General features: G+C 39.5%; 1 protein-coding gene across 3 annotated transcripts in view; it reads right to left on the reverse strand.

Annotated features, from left to right (window-relative positions):
* Nucleotides 1–1,438: 1,438 nt before the first annotated feature.
* Nucleotides 1,439–24,422, reverse strand: part of DNAJC5 (DnaJ heat shock protein family (Hsp40) member C5) — a 45,003-nt gene continuing 22,019 nt past the window's right edge. For 2 of the 3 annotated variants that reach the window (XM_065566202.1, XM_065566200.1), the window contains 4 exons: nucleotides 15,324–15,441; nucleotides 12,510–12,723; nucleotides 9,974–10,145; nucleotides 1,439–8,947 (listed from right to left, as the gene is read on the reverse strand). In XM_065566202.1, coding sequence (XP_065422274.1) covers nucleotides 8,844–8,947; nucleotides 9,974–10,145; nucleotides 12,510–12,723; nucleotides 15,324–15,430 — 597 coding nt within the window. In that variant the 5' untranslated portion in view covers nucleotides 15,431–15,441 and the 3' untranslated portion in view covers nucleotides 1,439–8,843. Of the gene's footprint in view, nucleotides 8,948–9,973; nucleotides 10,146–12,509; nucleotides 12,724–15,323; nucleotides 15,442–15,936; nucleotides 16,098–24,422 lie in introns of those variants that run through there. The other variant, XM_065566201.1, reaches the window with a different exon arrangement.

Below are 24,422 nucleotides of genomic sequence, written 5' to 3' on the forward strand. Positions count from 1 at the left end.
CAACAGGGGTTCCCCTAGTGCAAGGAAGCCCTAAAATGTGACTGGGGACCTTTGAGTGCTGCTGAAATATAAACAATGCGAGATTGAGAGCCGTTAAAAGAACAGGGAGGAGACAAGCTCAGCAGTTTGATTAGGGGATGGAGAGAGGGTTGCATAATGGCTACTTCTCCTACCACAGCAGCAGTAGACTAACCGCAGGATAAATCTTGATCTTGCACAGCATCCATTACTGTGACGCAAATAAGAGATTGCAAAGTGAGGAAGGATGATCCAGTGGTTAGAGCACTAGCCTAAGACTTGGGAGATCTGGGCTCAAGCCCCTGCCACAACCCTCCTGAAGGACCTTGGAAAGTCACTTATCCTCTCTGCCTTGATTTCCCCATCTGTACAAGGGGGACAATCACACTGCCCTACCTCACAGGGTGTTGTGAGGATAAATACATTAAATGATTGCGAGGTGCTCAGATAGTATGGTGTCGGCGACCACGTATCGAAGATGGAAAAGGCAACCTCTCCTTTTTAATGTGTTCTTGACAGACATGTGCACTGTTTTCCCAGACACTATGGATTCTTAGCTCTATCAAGGCAAAGATATGATGTGCTAGCTTACAGGCTTCACATGATGTATGCTAGTTCCCATTTTATTCAAATGGTCTCTTGTTATATGATAAAATAACATTTATGAAGGATTACTCCGGTAAAGATTAATAGAATGTTAATCTAAGCACATATACAAATAATTCATAAAAGCAAACAGAATAAATGTGTCATGAGGTTTATTTTCCATATGTAATTCTGGAAAAACCAACAGTCTGTTGGTAAAGCTTTATAAGTATATGCAACAATTCTGGACATTTATGGCAAGTTTTGCTTTTTTTTTCCCTTTTGAAAATTTAAGTTGTCTTCATGTATTTTACATGTTCAGTATTTTAAATGTGCCTACTTATTGCATGTATGACACAAGGAACTAAAATGTAATGTTGCATTACATATCACAAAAGCCTTTTGAATCAAAATAGCACAATAGATTCTAGGATGTAGAGTTATGGGAGAAAAAAGTGAGTGATTTGGGGATCGGAGGTGAGGAAAAGTTGAGAAACACCAGTGTACGAGAATCCTAAACCTGGTTATTTCAAGAAGGATATTTAAATACTCACATGAGTCAAGAGCCAACAGGTCTGTACACATTCAATAACGGAAAAACCTTTAGTGAAATTGACTACAGGCAAAACTCCCCCTTCACCTGAAATCCAACCTACACCCCTACTATTCCAAGCTCTTCTGAGTAGCAACCACCAAGTGTGTGGTGATGTTCATGATGTGGACAAGTGTTCAAAGGTGCTAGGCTAACACCCTCTGTGCTGTGGTTGACGTCGCAGAGTGATGCTCTCGGTAGCTAAAGAAGGTTGCATTAAAGAGGAAAGAAAAAACCCAAATGTTTCTGCATTGAAAACATTTATTTTACAACAGTGGTTTCAGATAATTTAGCAATCTTTATTTTAGTTTATACTGAGACATACATTACACATTACCATGCTAAAACATAAAATAATTCCTTCTGCTTTAACCGTATGTATGTACAGGAGCTCAGTAGTATCGAGTGTTACAATCCACAAAGTTCAGACAGCCACATCTACTTACATACAATTCAAAGTATGGTCCTTTAGGTACATAACAAAATATATATATGTCTATACATATATAATTGCTTTTCAGATGCTTTAATCCTTTGTTTTTACAACTGCTAACGTTTTTTTAAACAAGGGCTTTTCCCTCACCCCACCAGAGCTGAAAAACAGTGCAAATGTGAAATGCATTCTCTCATTACATCTTCAGCTCCCACAGGCTTCATAAGAGGCCGATATGACAAACCCACAGTGGATTGCTTATCTCAGGGCCTTGCTCACATGCAAAATAAATATAAACCTTGTTGGATGTCTGTGACAAGGCAACCAATAGCGCCTCCTCTTCTACCCCAAAAAGTGGCAGAATGAATGGAATGACAGCAATTGGCTAAAGTGGCACACATGCACCAAAAAAGGAAACCTTAACAGCAAAAGTTTGAGCTTGGCAAATGTTAAGGTTCATCTGTTGTGACAGACACAAATGTCATTTCAAACATTTAAGTAGCAAAAGGAACCCCTCCTTGATTCCTATAGATTTTCACATTTGTGCTGATTGCCATTAGCAAATAGAAAACCAAATGTGATTTGTGCATGTACTTTGTGTTCATGTTAGGAAACACCTTAAGGGAAATGAGGCCCAAGGAGGACCACCTGGCGTTCTCTAACCAAGATGACTAGAAGTAATTTGGTGGTAGTAACATGAACATTGGCCATAATCTGTGTGGCTTTGAAGTCACCACTAGTTTTACGTTACAATTCATAATCAATTCCATGCCACCCTTTTGAATTCAGTCTGTTTGTAAGCAACAAAAATTGGGGTTACTGAACCAGACAGTGCAAAGGCATCTTATTATTCAAGATACAGTTATTCTAGCAAGGAGGGAAGACTTTGTGGACACAGAAGCTGAGAGGATTCCCCCTCCCCCTTACATATGGCATGACATTCTCATTCAAACACTGCATCTAATTCTATTCATACAATAGGATCTGTTCATTGTTTTCTTCACCTGCCATTCGCTGACCGAGCTACTTCTTTTTCCTGCAGCTGAAAGGAGAAGTTGTGATTCTGGGCACACAAAACTAACTTCTTCACTTGTCTGGCTGAGAGTTCATAAGAGTAGTGCTGGGAAGCAAATTTAATGTTTTACCACCAGACAGCAGCAGTACCAAGTGCACACATGTTGTATAAATATATTCATATGTGCGTGCATACATACACACACACACACGATATTGCAATCCCATACTTACAGCACAAGGTTTGGACCTCCTTGATTTGCAAACTACGTTGAATCCCCCACTGCACAGGGTACCTAAAACCAGCACAGGAATCAGGAACTATCGATGTATTTTGTTACACCTCCAGTCAGTCTCATGGGACAGGATCAAAGGGCAGTTGACAGGATTCAAATAAGTCTTTCAATCTTTTGGCAACCACTGCTGCACACAAAATATGATCAGCAACTTTCCACAAACAACAAGGAAACATTCTTTGTTGGTTGTGAAAATGTAGTAGGGAAGAAGACAGCCATTAATTCTTGAGAAGTCTATTCGGGTTATATCTGTATGTAACCTACCGATACCCAGCATTTCCCTCTAGCAATAAACAGAATGGTGCATGTAATATTGGCATTTTACTTTCAAATGAAAATGTGTCTTCCCGAATTATGGAGTTTGGCGTGGCAGGCAAAAGACAAACAATTGCCCTAATGTAGTTTAGCCTTTGAAGAAAGCACCTTCTTGGAATGAAACAGGGACTTCAGGCTTGTAGTCTCTCATTTAGATAACACTGAAGTCTCCAAATGCGGTATGTGAAGCAGACTATCAGTTCTCACAGGTCTTGAACACTGACAAGATTTCCTGCCTTTTCCCTTCCCAATATAGCCAACAAAATTAAACTTTCCAAGCTATCAGTGGTATTTATTTTAAGGTGTATAAGCAGTTCAATGGTATGCTACAAACTAGAAGGCTCCCTCTATAGAAGGGAGCAGTGGCATTCAAATAGTTATGTATGTTCAGTTTGTACCAACCTCACACTACAAACATCTGTACAGGAGCTGGGTTTAGTGCGCTAGTCCAAGGATTAATGCAGGCTGAACAGCACCCAGAGCTGTCAGTAAGACGGAGGAACTGCAGAGTGGCAGAAGCCTATCAATCTACCTAGCAAGGATCCCTTGTAAAAGCTGAGCCAATATCCAGTTGCACTAGGTAGGGAAAACTGCAGCACAAACCTATTTCCTAAATTATTTGGAAACGTCAAGAACACTGAAGGGGATCAGACAGATTCTAAGGGCACAGCCTAGTTAAGGAAACAGGGCACCTCTCTCAGGGCTGTGTACACCACCAATACTCAAAGTCTAGCCCTGTAAAAGCGCACACAGGTCCCACCACATTACATAAAATGACCTGTATAAAATGGATCAGGAACAAACTTCAATCAACTCCCTAACTTAGTTACATCTGTAGCGTAAACTGGCTCTGACAGGATGGGTTTTAAAAACTATTGTCCTCGTTCTAGTACCACATTAACACCTTCTTTCTGAACAGGTTCTGCACATATAAATCTCAAAGAGCATCATATATTTTAAACACTGAGCACTAATATCTAAAGCAGTTTAAAAATGTTACAAATCTAAAAATAAGACTGAAGATATGGCTCTAAAATGTCACTGCATGGAATTAGCAGAAATCTACACATCATCAAATGCCATTAAGACGTTTACATAAACAAATTTATATACAGATAAATAGTTAACTTCCTACATACATTACCAATGAAATTAAACTGGCATTTAACAGGCACAGTGCCCCTTCATTCACCACAAGTGAAGATTTTGACTTGTCATTTGTTGCATTAGCTGAAGTTTGGGGATTTTCACATCCAGAGAAAGAATGGCGTCCAATAAATCCATCACCAGCTACTTCAATGGCAGTTCTGCCATTATGAAAAATTGATGGTATTTAAGTATTTGTTGATACTGAAGCAGCTGCTTTGTTTATATATTCTCTCTAGGATTCACAACAAAACTTGGAAGTAAAGTCGGTGGTCCTTAATATCAGTCACTAGTGTACTCTCCAGACTGGGTTGTCTCAAAAATCCCACCTCCTGGATACCAACAGCTATGTTTCTATCTACTAAGGGAGCTATTGTTCTGGAGAGGTTTTATGAGCTAGATGGGAAAGACTAAACAACCTAAACAAAGACCTCAGGAAACAGAGAATTTCTCTTATAAAGTAACTTTGAAAACAAACAAACAAGTTTCAGTTTAACTCTGGCAACACATTTAACACAGAATAACGCTGCTTAGGTTAAGTGTTTTGGAAGGAAACATTCTGCATCTAAGCCAGTAATAATGGCCTTTAAGTTCACTTCCCTTTTAATTTCCCAGGTTTTGGTGCCTGTTGTAGCCTCCAAGTGCAGCTGCTATTCCAATTCGGGTAAGGACAATGCAGGCGTCCCATAAAGTTTGGAAATGTTTGCTGCTTCTTAGCATGTCAGATGTTAGCTAAGGAACCACTATTTACATTTTGTACTCACTGGGGGGGGGGGTGTACAAAGTTTGGCCATTTTGCAATTACAAAAGTGCAAGTAGTAGTTTTAGAGCTCGGGGTGTTCATGTATAATATATATGTCAATTAAAAATAAATGTGGCAAGTTATTTACTGGCAGGGCCCTTTTTAAAATAAAAACAAAGATGAAAAGGAGAATGGATAACTTTCAAGTCTTCTGGTTACATAATACAGTTTAACATCCTTTTTTGAAATAAACTACATTTAAAATAACCATGTGTTTCATATAAAAACTGAGAAATCAGGAAAAACAAAGGGATGACACTCCTACAACAAATCTTACACTGAAAAGATTTAAGATGTTAAAAAGGAAGGGAGGGAGTGCACTATGTCCTGAGATCAGCGTTCTGGTGTTTCCCTTACAACATAACCACATACAATGATGCACGGTCTGCTAATTTACTGTAGATGGATGTGGACACATCAACTGTTGAAAGGAAACTACCACTTTCTGAATTTGGGTCTTGCTAGGTAATTAAAAAGGAGGAAATTATGGACTTATATAGTGGATAATCAAGGATATATAAATGTGTTACTAGTCTGAATCTTGTCGTCCCACCCCCACCACCACCACTGTGGTGCACTTTTAAATTTACCCTATCATGGCTCTTTTTCCAAACAGTGCAGAACATGAACTCGGGTGTCATCTTTAATTTTGTTTTTCTGATCTTCCTCAATTTCACAGTTTTAAGATTAGTTTGTATTTAAAAGTACACAGGGCTCCTAGACGGTGACATTGGTGACAAAGAATGCAGTAAGTTCTTACAACTGACTTCAGTGGAGTTTGAAGCTCGAGTTAAGAAGCCTTGTCCTACATTTAATTCTCACATTGCACACAGAAACATCCTGAGACTTTACTGATGCAAATGAAGTGCTACAGAAACTAAGAAATAATATCTGCAATTTCAAAAATAACTAAAGATCAACACTAACTTGGATCCCTGATACAAGGAGTCACAACTTCTTCACATTAAAGTGACAATTCAAATGAACTGATGTTTTGCATCAGTACTTCTAGACAAGAGGAAGGAAGACTATTCTGAAGTGTAATTAATACATGTGGAAAGAGTCTTTCCATCATTTTACCAGCCCCCTTTTGTCAGCTGTTCAGATAAATGTAGTTAACTTTTAGCCAGTAGCATTCACTGACATGTACAGACCACAAAAGCAGCTTTGGCCAGTAAGCTTCTAGGGAATTAAGTTTGCATATATATCCTAATGTACTCCAGAGTAGAACATAACATTAAGTACAGGGTTAGGTAGTGTCTATACAAGGCCATTGTGACCCTAGTTTTGAGCTGGAAATTTATTCCCCATCCAAAGGGGTTAAATAAAGACTTTACTTAAGCAAGGATCTAAGATCAGATTGTGACTGATTTCTTGAGACTGCAAAACAGTTTTTTTCCTGATGCTAAATACCAAAACAAAGAGCAGAGCAGTAAATCACTGGTTGCCCCAGATATGCTGGTAATAGTGTCCAAGTAACTTCAAGTTTGTAGGACTATCAACTGTACTCAAATGCTACAGGGGGCAAATGGCTCATAAAGGACTCTGCTATCTAAAATCTGTTTAGTTATAGATTCCCTTTTGACACCACACCAGGATCCAACATAGTCAAAAGCACACTTCTGCCTGCACCAGACTTACATGCATGCAGTTGTGTTCATGAACCAGCCTTTTGGGGGGGTGGGGGGGGAGGGGTGTGAAGAGAGAGACTGCTTTTAGAACAACCTGATTCAGCACGGAGAGCTGAATTTTATTTTATTTTTTTTGCCTAGTACATTTGGCAGGATTTCAAGACAGAGGTTTTAAGTAATCTTTCACTATGTGCAAGGTTATAGTGAAAGATAATCACATGGACAATCCTGCACACCTGGACAAGGCACAAGCTACAACCTTCATAACAAAGAAACTATGCTAGGTTAGCCCAATTGTAGTGCTTTGCCCTGCTATGGCAAGAAACCTTAGTTCAGTTCCTGGGCTCTTCTTCTATAGGCTGGCAGGGCCACTTGAGCAGTGCTAAGCACTTTCTCCAAAGAGACGCCTCTGCCTTGTGAAAGAGCAGCATGGAAGAGTCCCAAAGGGAATGTTGGCTGGAAGGATGTCAGTCACTTTGTAGGGCCTGAAAAAGTGCGGTTGGGGCATGTGATGTGAAGAAACAGATGCAAAGGGAAGAGAGGAGAAGTGATGAAGACATAAAAGATCAAAGCAGAAGAGGCAGTAAGTAACTACCAAAAGCTCCCTAGTTGTTCCCCTAAATCCTTATTCAACATTTTCTAAAGAGAAATCCGTTAAAAGCAAAATATATAAGCAATTCAACTGCAAAGTAAATGTTTCTGTGACAGCTGAGCAAACCTAAAATTCATATATTAAACCACAGTTTTAAACATTATTCAGACATGATCTGATTTCAAGATAGCACAGGAAATTGTTTAATAGTTTCCACAATAATTTATGTGCAGAAAAATAAAATGTTTAAGTAAACATATCTAAACAGAGTAGTGTGTGTGTAAACTATTATTTGATGTAAACACAAAGTGAGGTGTTTTGTCCTTAAATAGCCATTTACACCTTCCAAAAAGTTGTTCATGACAAAAATTAAAGGGACATTGTCAGGTTAAAAGCATTTTTAAAAAATAAGTGTTCCTAATGGTCTTACTAATAGCATTTTAGATTATTAAAAGAGAATTTTAAAAATCTAATTTGCTTTCCACCACTGATGCTATTTGTTTACTTTCTGCATTTCCTTCACTTGGATAATGAAAACAGACTAATCAGTTTCACGTTAAGATTCTCATGCACTAATAAGAGGCTGCAATAGTTGGTTATAAACACTGCAAGGGAATGCTTAAACTCCAACAGTTTCTGCTTGAAATAAAGAAGTCCCTAAAAATAATGCTATTAACATTTGATTTTTGTCACAATCTACATTTTGGGCCTATACTATCAAAGAATTCCCATTATGCATAAGGAGCTGTCCATCAATTTCATGTCTGAAGAGTAAAAAACAAATGAGGGAAGCATGTCCAGGGTAGTTTTATTTAGGCTGAAAATCATCATTAAAGAATTCCTGCCTTACAATGTTGGCAGTTTTTGGTTCTTTGCATTATAAACTTGCTTAGATAGAGGTGCAGGGAGACACAGGAAGGCCTAAAAACAAAAGACCTTAAGATCTTTGTTGCACTCACATAAAAATGATGAACTCTAAGGACTTCACAGTCCAACTGTATGGAAGCAGAGCAGCTTGTGTGTGACTGATTTCACTCACTTTAAAAAAGATCTTGTTTTAGGCTGGTATCACTGCTTTAAAATGCAGAATGTCTCCATCATACTCTTATTGTGAAAACTCCTCAATACATAACACAAACAGACATTTAACATAACTCCATACATGCTATAAAAAGGGAAAAACAAACAAATAAGACCATAGCTAAACTGCTTTAAATACTGCATGCTACAGCACTTCATGTATCATCAAGATACGACACTGAAGGTGACAAAAGGCTGAAGGGATTACAAAATATTCTCGGCAGGTTGGAGACTGCCTTCTTACTGTGGCAAAACTTTTCCCCCTCTCCATTCGCTATTTCTAATGTTCATGATTCTAGTGTTGAGTTGGCCGTGTATTTATTTATCCATTCTAAATCATTAGTTAAATCCATCAGTGTGGTAGCTGGGGTGAGAGTCGGTTGTGAGCTGGGTCGTCTCTGAGGCTGATGCTGGTTGTATCACAATAGGTGTGTCTGCGGCCTCTGAAAAGAAGTGAAAGCAATGTTTTATTGCATTGGGGAAAATAGTTTCCATGGATTTTTGGCAAGCAGCAGCCAATCACACTTCTCAGTGACAGTATCAACAGTACACTTCCACACCCTCTCTTCTGAAGCACAATCTTAATTCGTTAATTTTCAGTTGGCGTTCAAATCAAATGAGATAACACCTGCATGCTAGGTACTTTATTTGAAGGAATGATGTTTTAATTTATCTATCAAGAGCCATACATGCACAGAGCAGCCATTACTGCTTTCCCTCTTAAAGGCATTAATTCTAGACTAAGTGAGCTAAATCATAATACCCAACTCAGGCTGTTTCCTTTTAACTCAAAATCATTTTCTTGCCTCAAAGAAATAAGTTTACATAGCTCCATGGATTGATCAGCTGAAGACTGAAAGAGAATATTTTCACTTGTTAACAGCTGCTAGGATCTTTAGCCCATCCCTGGAAGATAAGCAACCAGGTACTTTCTGTTTCCGTCTCTGGGCCTAGAGGTGACATCTGTGGGAACTGGGGAGGAGAAGCGTCTAAGGCCAGCGAGGGGAGGAGGCCGCAAAGCAGCAGAAAAGGTGGAGTGAAGTACATCTTCCTCCCCATAGCTCCATGGTAATTGGAGTCTAGAGGAGCTGGGAGCCTCAGGGATTCAACGGGATATTAAAGCTGCTCCTTCATTTGCTCACTCTGCCCATAATTTGAGAAGAGAGCGGCACACGGTCCAGCAACTGAGGCATCAGTAAAAAAACCATGAACAGAACGCAAGGTTTGCACGGATATAAACAATTTTAAAATGAAAGCTCAGATTCTGTGATTGATTGATCATATTGGACATGCTTATCTGGGGAAGCATCCTTCTTCCCACATGCCTGAGGCGACTTGCAAAGCTGTTCTGACATTTAATTTAATGTGCTTTCAGTGTAAAGGGCCACTATACGTAAGCACAAGAATCTGGCTGGATTATTACTTCATCTCCAATGACCTACTCCTCACCTGCTGTTAATGAAACTTACCCCTTTCGTCCGACTGTAACTGTGCCTCCAAGTCCTCTGGAGAGACATAGTATTCCTGCTCGCTGCCTTCAGGAGGTTTAGGTTTACACTTTCCACAGCAACAGTTACAGCAGCAACACAGACAGCAACAGCAGTAGCAGCCTGTGATGAGCCCACAGAACACAAACAGGGCCTGCAGAAAAGAGAGGAAGAGAAAGAATGTACACAACACATAAGCTGCATCTTCTAACGAAGTGGATAGCTCCTGTTACCTAACCGAGAGCTCTCACTACAGCAGAAGAGGTCAGTTGAAATGGGTTAATTATTTAAACAGAGATCCAGCTGCTTTAGACATAAGGCTCATCACTGGAACAGAATCAAACAAATACAAATATGCAATCTTTTATTTCCTAATTAAGAAAATAGTTATTAACATTCTAGTCTAGTGTGAACACCGGGCTGCTGAGAAGGACTGGATATACAGGAAGAGTAACCTGAGGAAAAGCACTCTAGAGGCAAAGCTAATGAAAGGAATCTTCTCCTCTCCACCTACTCCCAAAAGAGGGTCTAGGGTCAGGATACAAAGGGACAAAGCAACACTACTTAAAGGTAAGAATCTCACGTTATTTACAGCAGAATACTGCATCCTGAACAAAGAAATGCCTGAAATTGGGTTATACTGAACTACTGTTTCAGCTGCATCCTAATGTGCAGATAAGGCTAAGAACCACTCACAAAATACTAATAGGAGTTCGTCTTCTCTTGCCCCTCACCAGGTGCCTGTGGTGTTCATAGTGGGACCCAATGATGCTAAAATGCAACTCTTTTTGCATTGCTATCCTGGAGGATTCTTTTATTTCAGCCAATTATACAGTCACTGATCCATCAGTGATACAACTATTTTCTCACCCCAAAGGAGTCAGGAGATGAAGGTGTTGGCAACTACGCAGGAACACATACCCAATGCCTGAATCATCGAGTCTGGAAAACAATCTTAATCCACCATGCAGAATGGTAAGTAATGTCACTGTCCTAAAGCACAGCGAGCTAGAAGAGTTCAGATTTCCTACTAAGAATTGAGGAGCTCCTAAGAAATGTAATTAATTATGATATATTTGCATATGACAAACATCCTCCTCCTCCATCCAAGAAAAAAAAAAAGAGAATGATTTATAGATTATACATAACTCACATCTCATATTTTCTTTTAAACACTCTACATTTCTGAGTGGTAAAGATCTCACAATTTTATATCAGGGTTTGCATGCATATGAGTGCAGCAATATAAACATGAATCAAGTAAAACACAATGATTCTTGGGAACTGGCCATGTTTATTGCCAGAAACTCTCGACATAACATTTATTACATCTCCTGTTCAATGTGCATATGAGATTATTAAGAGAGTTCAGGAGGACACATGAGCCACAGTGTTACTGACTACAATAATATTCAGCTCTGTTGTTTCCATCATTTCAGAACTGGCTAGGTACAGCAGAATAAATAAATAATCCATTATCTATTAAATTGAATAGTGATGAGGGCAAATGGGCTGAAGCAATGGTGGGTGTTGAGGGAAAAGATGGGAATACTTAGTGAGCTTGCCTGTATAAAGGAGTGTGTTTCTGATTTGTGGCTCACCTTTGCAATCTTGGAATTTACTAGGTCCAGGGATGTTTTTGTAAAATCTAGTAGCAGCTGTTGCTAACAAACAAACAAACCCACAACCAAACATAGTTTCCATCTGCCTCTCACGACAATGCAGAACGGGCTACTGTTATTTGTGCCTGTGTCACTTGACAGATTACTGTGATGGGCCCTACCTGCAGTAGCACCCTGAGAACCTGTGGAAGATCAAGATAGTGCAGAATGTTGTTGCCTAGCAGTTGAGCAGCACTCAGGAAGCACACACCATCAATACAGAGAGATACTGATGAACAATACATTTCTGGGAAGTTATCTAAGTGCCTGTTTTAATCTATTAAGCCTTAAAATGTTTCAGAAACTGGTTGCTTAAAGGACCGCCTCTCTTTCCTTGGCCATGTTGTCACAGTTAAAATCAATGCAGATGCCTAAGCTAGAGACCTCAACACAAATGGGAGGGCATTCTCCATGAGGGGGTCCCTCAGCTTTTGAATTTGCTTCCCTCATTAGTCTACGAGAGCTCAGATTTGTTAATCTTCCTGGCCACACTGCTAATCTTATCTTTTCTCTTAATCATTTAGGGAGGTTGAGGGTTCAGAGGCAAAGGAAACTGGAGGGTGACGGAGGTGTGATTCTATTAAATGACTAGCTATGGTGTGCAGTTTTTTGTGGAAGAGTCTATTAACTGGGAATTTGTAACTGGAAATTTGATGGATCAAAGTATTGTATGAAGACAGATTTTCTAATGGTGTTTTAAATGTTGGGATCTGTCTAGAGTTCTGGATAGGTGCCAGAAATATCAAATAAATGAAATAAAATACCATGAATATCCAATTACCAACAGTAGTACAGCACCTATGGAATGGCTAAGCAACTGTTCAGAATAAGTGCAAAGAAATCTTTATTTCACTTACCTTTGCCCACCAGCTGGATAGGACGAAGTATGTGTTGACATTCTCCTCTCCAAACTGCTCTGCTACATACAGGCCCAAGGAGCCATACTTATCATAGATGTTTCGTTTTGTGGCATCAGTCAATATTGCATGTGCATTGTTGATCTCTTTAAATTTATCTGCAGCCTCTGGATTATCTGGGTTCTTATCAGGATGATATTTCAATGCAAGTTTCCTGTGGGGTGGGAGAAAAAAATTCTCAGCGGCTTTTTTTTGTAATTCATCCTACTACAATGGGTAGATTGACCTGTCCATCTTTCCTCCCATCAAAGCGGACAGGCTCTCCAGTCTCAGACAAGAGTATTTACAGAATTACGGTTTACTTCACTTCTATCTTTCCATTGCCCCACTGAGTCTCCTTTAGACGGTAACAAAAGTGTAATCTTTCTATATGGTCTATCCCACTAGCCTAGCAGAGCTCACAGGGTGAGTTTCAGATTGAGACTTCAGTACAAAAACAGAGGAAGCTTTCTTTTCTGCTCATCTGATCCAGCAATTTGTACCGTGAAGTTCTGAGTAGCAATGCTCCAGCTGAAGGGGGACATACATAACAGTATAGAAAGCACAACAAATCTATGACAGGGTTCTGAAGGCCACATCTGAGAATGCTGCCACATCTAACCTGCAACGTCTAGTAAACTAAAAATAGAACTGACAATTATTTGGGATCAGTGCTCAAATCATTGTGCTGAAACAGCCTATTGTTCAATTCAAGATGTGCTCGTGGAGGAATTAACTTTCACAGTTACCAGATATCAGAAAATCATTATAGACTCCATTAAGTTTTCAGCAACGTGGCTACAATGGATCTGAAAGTTTATATAGCCTGTTGAGGTCACTGAATTCAGGAACAAAAAGGTTCTTTTGATCTTTGAATGCTGTTTAAATTTGAAAGTTCAGACACTCGGAAGAGAATAAAAAGAATCTCTGAAGAAAAACTGGTAAAATACCCTATTAATAGATATGAAAAGAGAAACCAATCTTCCACACTTTATTTGAGCCATTGTAATTCTGTGGTACAAAATCTGGGTAATGCCACCAAACTATATTTGGCCCTTTTCTGTGGTGGGGGGAAATGGTTGTTTAACCTGCTATAGAAATTTGCCATATGAGACCTTAAATTAGTTGCCATATTTTCAGAAATACTCATTGGAAAGGCTGTATAAACTTTTGCATGTGCTAGACTTAGGTGTGGCAATACCTTGATGGGCACCTGAAAAATGAGGGTTGGAACATGTGTGTACACAAATCTTGACATGCATGTGCAGATCTAAGATGAGCATGCACTAAAAACTTTGACCCTAGAAATGGCAATATTACTTGGAGGGCTATTTCTCGGTTTCACCAGTAATGCCATAGTCTCAGTGAAGAGAGAGATTTTACATGTACTGTGCTATATCACAGATTCCAAATAATCTATAAAACAGACTTACTCCTGCATCTTTATGTTAAATAAAGCTAATGTTTCCCATTTCCAATATATAAATTCTATAACAAGTCCATGGGATGCTGAAGGAGTTCGGAGATGATGGCTCCACTACACAGTGTTCTGTAGTTTAATACCGATTACATCACTATCATTCATGTGAAACCATTATTGTGTAGTGGGGCTGGGAAAGCGATTTGCTTTTCTAGAGAAATGAAATGAGGGAATAAGTCTCAAATTTATAAACATGAACAGCACAGGAAGCATGTGGTCTTAGAAAGAGTCTGTAAAAAACTACACAAGCAGCTTCACCTGGTTAGTTTCTGTAAGGAAAATGATCACTCTAAAGAAAAACTGTTTGTCATTTTCCCTATAAGGTAAAACTTGTTTCATGTGTCAGGCTAATAGCTTTTACTGTGTCAAATTTAAATTAATTTTGAGAGCATTTTATCTAATCTTTGGATACTTGTGGGTCATCTTTACTTTCATGTCAATATTATTAGTACTATAAAGGTAACTTCCTTTAATTTTGCCCTTTTGAAAAAAAAAGACAAAAATGAAAGAAAATAGTTTTCCTTTTAAGAGCATCCACAGGCAAAGATTACTACTGACCCCTAGTGTAATGTTCAAGCCACTGCCATTTGTTAACTATAACCATACTGAACTGTAGCACAATATTTATGAGTTGCAATTAAACACAAGAACAGCACTGTGACGTCCCTCCACCGCCCCCAAAAATAAGATTAAAAAATTGGATAATGCAAAGCAGTTTCAGGTTTGTTTGTTTTTTAAGGTTAAAAGTCAAACCTGGCTTTTAAAAAAAAAAATCAGTATTTCAAGTCTAATGTGAAAAAATGTGAACTGATTTTTACAGATACTAAAACACATTGCTGATACAAAAGTTAATGTACATCATTTGTCTCTTCAGTGCATGTTCCTTTGCTCAGGGAATTAGACATGATTGGGCACAATTATGCTTCTTGTTGAGCTGGCAAGAAATTGCATAACTTCTAGGCAAAGAGTTTAACTCTTAACACACTTGCCTACACATTTGTTAACATGATTAAGTTAAATACTGAAAGAAATGATCTGCAAGAATTCAATGATCAAAAAAACAAGCAGTTTAATTCCAATATCTGAATTTTCAAAATCTGCTAACAGCTCATGTGAAGTACTCTATATATTCTCACCCCAGTTGACATAAGATGAAACTAGATGTTTTCTTCTAAGAAGTATTGATAAATATAAGCTCAGACTACATAACACTCTGAACATGACATTCTTACTATCTGAAAAGGTTAGCAAACATGCTCTGTGAAGTGTCAGGGACCAGACTTTTGACCCTTTACCTGTATGACTTTTTTATATCATCAGAAGTGGCATTCTTGTCCAGTCCTAGAACATGGTACAACGATTCTCCGGAGGTAGACAGCGAACGTTGCCTCTGGTCTGCCATGTTGAACTAACCTGAGTGGAAGAAACCTCCCATGCATTAGGACAGAGCTATTGAAAATCCCATCTAAAACAAAGATGCTTATAACCAAACAAAGTCCAGACCTCTAAGTTCGTTAAATGATCAACCGCCAACTGCACTAGAGTTTTTATATGAACTTTAATCTTTTCTTTAAAAAAATATAAGTGGGCTTTGAAGAGATGCTAAAAGTTCCAAACAAAGCTATTTACCTTGCTTTCACAGATCTTGCAGCTTTGCACGGTCAGTGAAAATAACAAACTATCAGGATAAATCTAGGCAAATCAAAACCACTACACATTTCTGGAACTGGGAAAAAATAGAAGCTGGGGCTCAACATAAACATGATGATAGAACATATACTCAGACTCTACTTAAACACATTCATTTATAATCCAGGTAATGAAATGGAACAAGTCAGATGCTACAGAACCATGAAATGAGTTGAGGTAAACAGCTGATGTGCATATATTAAATATTCATAAAACTACCTCATTCTCCTCCTCCAAATCCCTCCTTCAAAACTCTCCTTTTCCACAATGCCTACAAAAAACTTGACAACTATTAGGCTGCTTGTGTGCTGAGACCATCTTTTTGTTCTGTGTTTGTACAGTGCCTAGCATAATGGAGTCCTGGTCCATGATGAGGGCTCCTAGGTGCGGATAATACAAATAATAAATTACTTGTCTTGGTTAAATGAACTTTAAAGACTCAGGAAAGGTGTCAGATTGACAGCCCTGAACAGAGGAATTCCTCTAGTTACCCACAGCATGCACGGTGCAATACAAGCTTCACCACATCATTCCAACAATGTACGTCAATCCTCACCCTGATCACACACACACACACACACCTGGCTGAGAGTAGTTCAATCTCTTCCCTGCTCACTAAATCCTTGGCCTCTCCACTGAGATCACCACAGACTGTTTACAATGGTTTTCTATTGCAGAATCAGATCCATCAGGACAAGATGGGAATGGCTATCCCCTTGCAAATTCCATCAGTTCAAGATGCTTTTACAGCTGTTGCTCATGTATTAAATTCTCAAAGGATTAGTAGCTTATTGAAACACCAGAAACTTAATATATTAAGATTTCTTGCAGTAGAGCAGGTATTAATACTGGCCTAACGCATGGCAAGTGAAAATGTCAAGAACAAAAAGAAATTAGTCTCCTGGAAATGAAAAATGCTTGTTGTGGGCAAGACAGGTCTGCAGAGCTTCCCACTAAAACAAAAGAAACTTTCAGTATGTTAAAATACATTTTCCTATTCGTCTGTACAAGGGAGGTCTGCAGATCCCATAGAGGTGGTACATCCAATATCAGCAAGTAGCCAAGGATGGTATAGTATAATTAAGTATACACAACTGAGTAAGACTCCTGTCTGGTCACTGCGATATCATGGCACGCAGAACCATTTGATCAAAAGCCACACGAGGTTTGCACATCCAGCTTATAAAACTTTGTAAAGAGGGGTACTGACAAACAAGCGACTGCCTTCCCTCTTTGTAGGATGCATATGACCTTTCAGCCCAGGAAGCAGCCATTACTCAGAGAATAAGCATGGACGTTTGTGGGAGCAGGAAGGCTTCCGGCCTTGTAAGATTCTGCGATGCACCATTTTAGTCACTGGAGATGTCAGAAAGCAGCCAAGGTATCAATTCACTGATGAATAGTATAAAACAAAAAGCAACAATGGTATTCTGAAATGGCTAGTGCATTCAATTTAGATCTGCAGTGGTCTCCTAACAACCAGTGTATGCCACAGTTTTTGATAGGATGACTTGGATGCTGACAGAAAGACGAAAGGACCTGTGCCTATGGAATACCAATTTTACTGTAGGAATGAAAACTGCCTTAGTTCTTAAAACAACTTTGTCCTGCTGGAAAGTGCAGTGATGTGGTTCAGCTGATAAAGCTTCTAGTTCTGAAACTCTTCTTGCTGAAGCAGTGGCAACTGGAAAAAACATTTTTTGTGGAAACAGATATTTGTGACAGAGGTTCAAGTGGTTTATTTAGGGTATTTAACACTGAATTTAGATGCCAAGGAGGCTGCTCCAAAAAGCCTTCCAATGTCCCGGTGAGAGATCATCTTGCATTTGTCTGTAAAATACTGGAAATTACAGCTATTGAAATTTTTGTTTGAGGTTTAAGCCCAATGCAAGACCTCTCCGCAGAAATTCCGATACATTATTTGCCTTTTTCTTGGCCAGTTCTACATGAAGTCTTCACACCAAGTCCTAAATCTAAACCAAGTCCTCAAATATGTCCTATTTGTCAATCCTTTCCTAGAAGCTAAAATGCTCATCTGAGATCCTCTGACTATCCTTGTTTTAGCTGCCTGCAACAGAAGATCCTTCCTGTGTGGGAGAAGTAGCGGATAGTAAGATGCCATCTCAATTACATCTGAAAACCAGGGAGGGCCTTATTGACCAAATAGGGGCCACTAGAATTACTCTGCCCTTTCCTTTATTCTTTGAATTGCCTAGGGGAGTACTGCAAGCAAGGAAAAGGTATACAGCAATCCTTCTGGCCATGGACAAGAAAACATATATGTGGCTACGGGGTCAGCGGTCCCTTCACCTAGAGAAGAAATGGGAAATCTTCATGTTGAATATGGAAGCAAAGAGGCTGAGTGATTGGTGACATAGGGCTCCGATTATTGAGTCAAAGACCTCCGGGTAAAGACGCCACTCCTCTGGCCCTATCCAATCCGCTCAGCCAATCCACTTAAGAAAATAGAGAAAGAGTTGTTTGCTAGCACTTACACTGCATGTCACACTTCTATAAACCTGCAATGGATAAACAGAACCCGGGCAGTGTGAGTGCCACTGAAAATCAGCTTGCGTGCCACCTTTGACATGCGTGCCATAGGTTGCCTACCCCTGTTCTAGTTGAATCAAAATACTGAACCTGAATTAACGTCTCTGTCCACATACAAATATGAAAAACCCCAATGGAATTCTAAGCTGTGGCAAACCGTTGACAAATACGTCATGGCCTTAACATTAGGAGATTAGCATTTGCCATCCTTTAGCTGCAGCCCTGGAGCAAGGATGAGCATAGAGAGGAGACTGTTATTTTTGGATTATGTCATTACAACTAACCCACCCCAGATTAAATAGGCCTTTGAAATGGGTATTTAAAGCCTCACACACTCTTCCAGTTAAACCCTTTACCTTCTACAGTGAAATGAGTAATTTCAGCTCATAGAAGACAAGATAAAACAAATACTCTTTGAGAGGTTGCAGCTTTCATCACTTAGTTTTCATGGTCAATTCCACAGAAAGGACTGGATGGATTTCCATCCCATAGGCAAAATCATCAAGCCTGCCACCACAGCAGAGAATCTCTTAGTACCCTCAGATTATGTTCCATTCCACTCCAGGGCATTGTGTGTCTCAGCTGAAGCATCCAACAGAAAGAAAAAACACGTGAGACAGCAGAATTAAAACAAAAGCACAAGAATTCTGCAAATTTCTTTCTCTGCATACACACCATCAAGATATGAGGAGGAGCAGCCGCCACCACTGCCGCGGGGGAATCCTCCTGCAGCTTCCCCCAGAAACCTCAGCTCTGTGCAGCTGAAGAGCCGAGCTGCCCGAGCGCTACCGGCTTCACGGTTTGCCAGGCAGCCCCCAGACCTCCAGACCCTGCGCCCCTGGCCCGGTGCTTCCCCTCCCGGGCTTCGGCTGCGCCGGGGAAGCGCCCAGCCAGGGGCACAGGGTCTGGAGGTCTGCCCGGCAAACCGTGCAGCCAGTAGCACTCGGGCAGCTGTTTTGCGTGGCTGGGAGGGGGAATGTGGGATGCTCAGGGGAGGGGGCAGGGACTTTGGGGAAGGGGCGGAGTTGGGGCGAGGAAGGGGCAGAGTTGGGGCGGGGCCGGGGCCCGGGCCCTGTGGAGTGTCCTCTTTTTTTAATGTTTAAATATAGTAATCCTAGGTATGCTGAAGCATGGGAATAATTGACCGACTGGCAGGGACAGAAGAACTTTCCCTGATTTCTTGACAGGTGGTTCAACATTATCTGACTGCAGCATCGACTCTGCCAAAAATAGATATAAATGCCATTCTCCCTCTCTTAATTCTTTAAATATCTTTTAGGTTCTCTCACTATGGTAATATAGCTGTTCCCCTGCTACAGATGCTGGGTCCAGAGAAACTGGAATAAGAATGAGTATTTCTCTACACAACTGAGGAGACCTCTCAAGAAAAGACCTCCCACAACATCACTGCGACAAGAAGCCTGAGAACAGAATCAAAGACTTAATGTTTTCAAGATGTAATTTGTTGTAAAAGTCACCAATAAGTTTTATATGAAATAAGTTTTAAGAAGTTATTTACTTCATTATTTTCTGGGTACGTTTTTGGCGGTCCCTTTGAATTAATTGAAGATTAACACTTAAAAGAATTTCAATGTTATTCAGACAAATGTTTCACATGAGAAAACACAAAGTTAGATGTTAAAAAGGCGTTACAGTTTTGCTCTTTGATATCTGCATATGCTATTTTTATGAAAAATAAAAGGGAAAGATTATGAAAAATCACAGATCATATTAAGAATCTTGCTATCTACAATAAGCATTCCTTATAGTTTTCTGAAAGATGAAAAATATACAAAATAAACAATGCTACATATTTTGTTGATAGTTAGATACATTTTTATTGTTATTTACAAACTGATAAGATTTATGTGAAAATGTAATCCAATTCTAGTATTAGTTACATCCCTCCTTATCTAACTACCTTTCCAGTAAGAATTCAAATGCCATTCACAAGCATAATTAAAGCACATATATAACCTGAACCAATCTGTCAGTCAATGACCACAAGCCATTTGGGGTTTTATGCCCTGCCTGCTTATGTCAGTGTCAAGGGTTAACTACTCTTGTCCATTTGGTCTTTCAAACTTGCCCTACACCTCATTAAACTATTTTCAGGGCAATTTCTGTGTGTTGATCCTCTCTGCTAAACCAGCAACCTGATATTTAATTTCCTTTACTCTAATAATTAGCAGCTTTAAGAAATTAACAAAATGTATTGATTTCTAGCTTCCTTGACAGACAATATTCAGTGACTAAAACACATCCATTCCTAAAATATTTGGTTTAAGAAACTGGGGATGCAAGAGATAAACACACAAAAGAGTGAAATGTGGGTGCAGGGAAGGAAAGAACCCATAATTTTCCGAAAAAGGATAGTGGTAAACCATCAAAGGTCTCAATGTGTGAGGAAAATTATTAAATGCTTGGGCACAAAGTACAGCAGATTTGTTTATTTGGGCATTATCTTAGGCTGAGCGAAAGGTAGGAGAAACTTTCAGGAAGAGTGTGCTCTATGGCATGCTTCGGTCCCCATCTGCAGGCACTAGCCAACCTGGCTGTAGCCTACTCTGCCCCCTCTAGCACACCGCAACCAGAGATCTAATTGCAGCTCATATAGGTATACCCATGCCAGCTTTAATCTAGCTAGTGAAGCTAAAAATAGCAGTGACGATGGAGCCGTGGCACAGGCCATACAAGCCCACCTGACCCCCCAGGTATGTACTCACGTTCCTCACTCATGCTGCTGCATCTTCACGGCTATTTTTAGCCACATTAGCTAGGTTAAAGCTAGTGCTGATATGCCTACACAAACTGCAATCACACCAATTGCAGTGTAGACATATCCTAAGAATGGTCCTACTGCCAAGGTCGGGGCTGCTGGTCCTGAATCTATCAATCTGGTAGCTAGCTAATCATACTGACCAGTACCCACTGACTGTAAGGGATTCTTCTGCCCTTTTCACCTGAGGACCAACACCTTCTCCTTGCACCTTTCCTACAAGTTCCCCTTATGTCTAGTTACTTTTGTGATGTACTCATCAGTGGGCAGTTTCATCTTAAGTGAAACTTCTTTACCACCTCTCACTGTCCCATTACTTCTTTTACAAACTTTCCCCCAGAGATCTGTAGGATTTAGATCTGAGTGCCTTAGGAAGGTTTGGCCTATTAAAATTGTAAACACTAATTTAGCTCTTGAAGGAATGGTCTATCAAGTAGGTTTTTGCCTTTACTGGCAATCTAAAGATGATGAATACATGTGGCACTTTTTTTTTTTTTTAAACACACTATGACCTTAATCAGGCAAGGTGAAACCCCAAGTGTAGGTTACCATACACTGTAAAACTGAATGCACCAGAATATTGTCTATTCTACAGAACCTTCCCTTTCAAGTATTCTGATTAACAATATTTTAAGAGATGCTCTATATCTTTAAGACGTGTGGCATCCCCACACACTCACCCGCCATCTGCTACATATTCTAATCAGGTAGGATTCCTTGAAGAGGTTTCGCTTAGAAGACTATGAAGACAGGTAATCCCCTGGATTAAACAGCATCATTTTTAACCATCTGCACACCAGATATCAAGATCATCACCATGTGTTAGTCACCTCTACTGAAAAGTATGCCTATGTATTTTTTGCTGTACTAAACACATTCTGGTTGGGGGTTTGTTCATTAAAAATTCTTTGTGTTTATGTTAATTAGATATTTTTAAGTGTATTATGTCAGATATAAATTTATCTAAACAGCCATTTCAATTCCTCATTGATGCCCTGATAATTAGTTGGATCCCTACAGGGACTCAAATATTCTTTTTTAAAGCAAAGGGCCATCAGAACATCTGTTCTTTTTTGTTAAAACCCATTCCCACACTAAAAGACCCGCACAATACAGCAGATTGGGGAACTGAGGAGAAAACTAAGCAAATCAAGTTTCTCATTGTATTTAAATTTTTCAAATTTAAAGCACTAACAAATCAGTGCTGTTAGAATTAATTCCCTAAAGTGCCAACCAAGCAATTTACAAAGTTAGTACCTCTGGTTTAGAATCCAGACTACCAGAAACAGCTCTACTGTTGCTGCAAGGTAAATGTTTGCACTTATAATAGTTCTACTTTTACAATTCACACATAAATCAAAAGGCCAGTTACACGTTTACACAACTGTCAAATCCTAAACGGCACGATCTCATTAACACAGTTAATCCATCTCAATACCTTTAATATATCCAACTCTAGACTTGGAGTTTGCACTATCAAACTGAGTTTTACCCTTGGCCTACCAAATCTTGGTACCTTTGATCACAATCTTTGAAGTCCAGTAACCTGGCAATACTTCATCTGTATCAGAGTCTCTCCTATAGCATGCATGAGAGTAAGTTGCTCAACCAAAAGTGAATCACATTCAGACAGCATGTATGTATTAAGTTTGTGAATGTATGAACATCTTCAACTACCACCATACTAATGCAATCAAACCTTTCCTTGACAGATACTGGATTACTGCAGAATGAGTATCTAAATCATCAATGATTTAGAGAATGGCATAGAGAGTACACTGATACGGTTTGCAGACAATACCAAACTGGGCAGGGTTGCAAGTGTTTTGGAGAATAGGATTAAAATTCAAAATGATCTGGACAAACTAGAGAAATGGTCTGAAGTAAATAGGATGAAATCCAATAAAGACAAACGCAAAGTACTCCACTTAAGAAAGAACAATCAGTTGCACATACAAAATGGGAAACGACTGCCTAGGAAGGAGTACTGCACAAAGGGATCTAGGGGTCACAGTGAATCACAAGCGAAATGAGAATCAGCAGTATAACACTGTTGCAAAAAAAGCGAACATCATTTTGAGATGTATTAGCAGGAGTGTTGTAAGCAAGACATTTTCTATGAGGGAAGATTGAAAAAACTGTGTTTAGTCTAGAGAAAAGACGACTGGGGGAAGGTGGGGGGAGACATGATAACAGTTTTCAAGTACATAAAAGGATGTTACAAGGAGGAGTGAGAAAAAATGTTCTCGTTAACCTTTGAGGGTACGACAAGAAGCAATGGGCTTAAGCAAAGGCGGTTTAAGTTGGACATTAGGAAAAATTTCCTGTCAGGGTAGTGAAGCACTGGAATAAACTGCCTAGGGAGAATGTGGAATCTCATCATTGGTGATTTTTAAGAGCAAGTTAGACAAACAACTGTCAGGGATGGACTTTAAACAACACTTAGTCCTGCCATGAGTGCAGGGAACTGGATTATATGACTTCTTGAAGTCTTTTCCAGTTCTGTGATTCTATGTTTCTAATGTAAGTGGTCCTTAGTATGAATTCTTTAATGCTGTGCTAAAACCTGGCCATATTATTACCACAAAAAATCTGTTACACAGCAGAAGTAAAGTTAAGAGTTCTCATGTCCACCTCTTTCCAAAGCTGCTGACTGATGGATAGTCCCTTGGAATATGCATCAGGGTTCCAGGTTCATAATTGTTTTTGTAGTTTTGACAAGCTGTAAAATGTTGTAATTGCATAAATCTATTGCCAATCCCGTGAAGCATGCAGTATTTAGAAATATATACTGGTTGTAAGAAATTTACCTTTTTGAATTTTTTATTGTAGCTTTCTGAAAAATCAATAAAAAAAACTTCTCCAACACTACCTAGGATTCCAAAAAGATAAGATGTCTTGTTTGCTTTTGCAGAAACTGATAGTTGATACGTGCTGCCCCTGCAGCTCCCATTGGCCGCAGTTCCCTTGGCAGTAGGACCATTCTTAGGATATGAATAAAAAATCCTCTCCTCAGAGCTGAGACAGACAGACAGCTGGAAACTCACCCTTTCAGTGGTTTTGGGTTTAGTTTTTTTTCCTCTCTCATTCTTGTTACACAGCATTGTAAAATATATATATTTAACAATATAGGACTCACAAGAGCCAGATCATGGCTAGAAACAAGCAGCCTTGAAGCTCTCGGTAACTCATGCTTTAGCATACAAGGAGAAAAAATGTGATTCAGCAACATAAGCTGCTTCCCTTTCAGTGTTCTAGGTGAAAGGTGCAAAGATTGCTGCTGTTCACTGGTCACACATATAAGTGATAAGGAAGAGAAATGTCAAGCACCAACTAGAGTGAATGGATGTGAGAAGCTGCAGGATGCTACATAATG

The sequence above is a fragment of the Chrysemys picta genome, chromosome 13 (genome assembly GCF_011386835.1).
Source record: "Chrysemys picta bellii isolate R12L10 chromosome 13, ASM1138683v2, whole genome shotgun sequence".
In the NCBI taxonomy this organism is placed as follows: domain Eukaryota; kingdom Metazoa; phylum Chordata; order Testudines; family Emydidae; genus Chrysemys; species Chrysemys picta.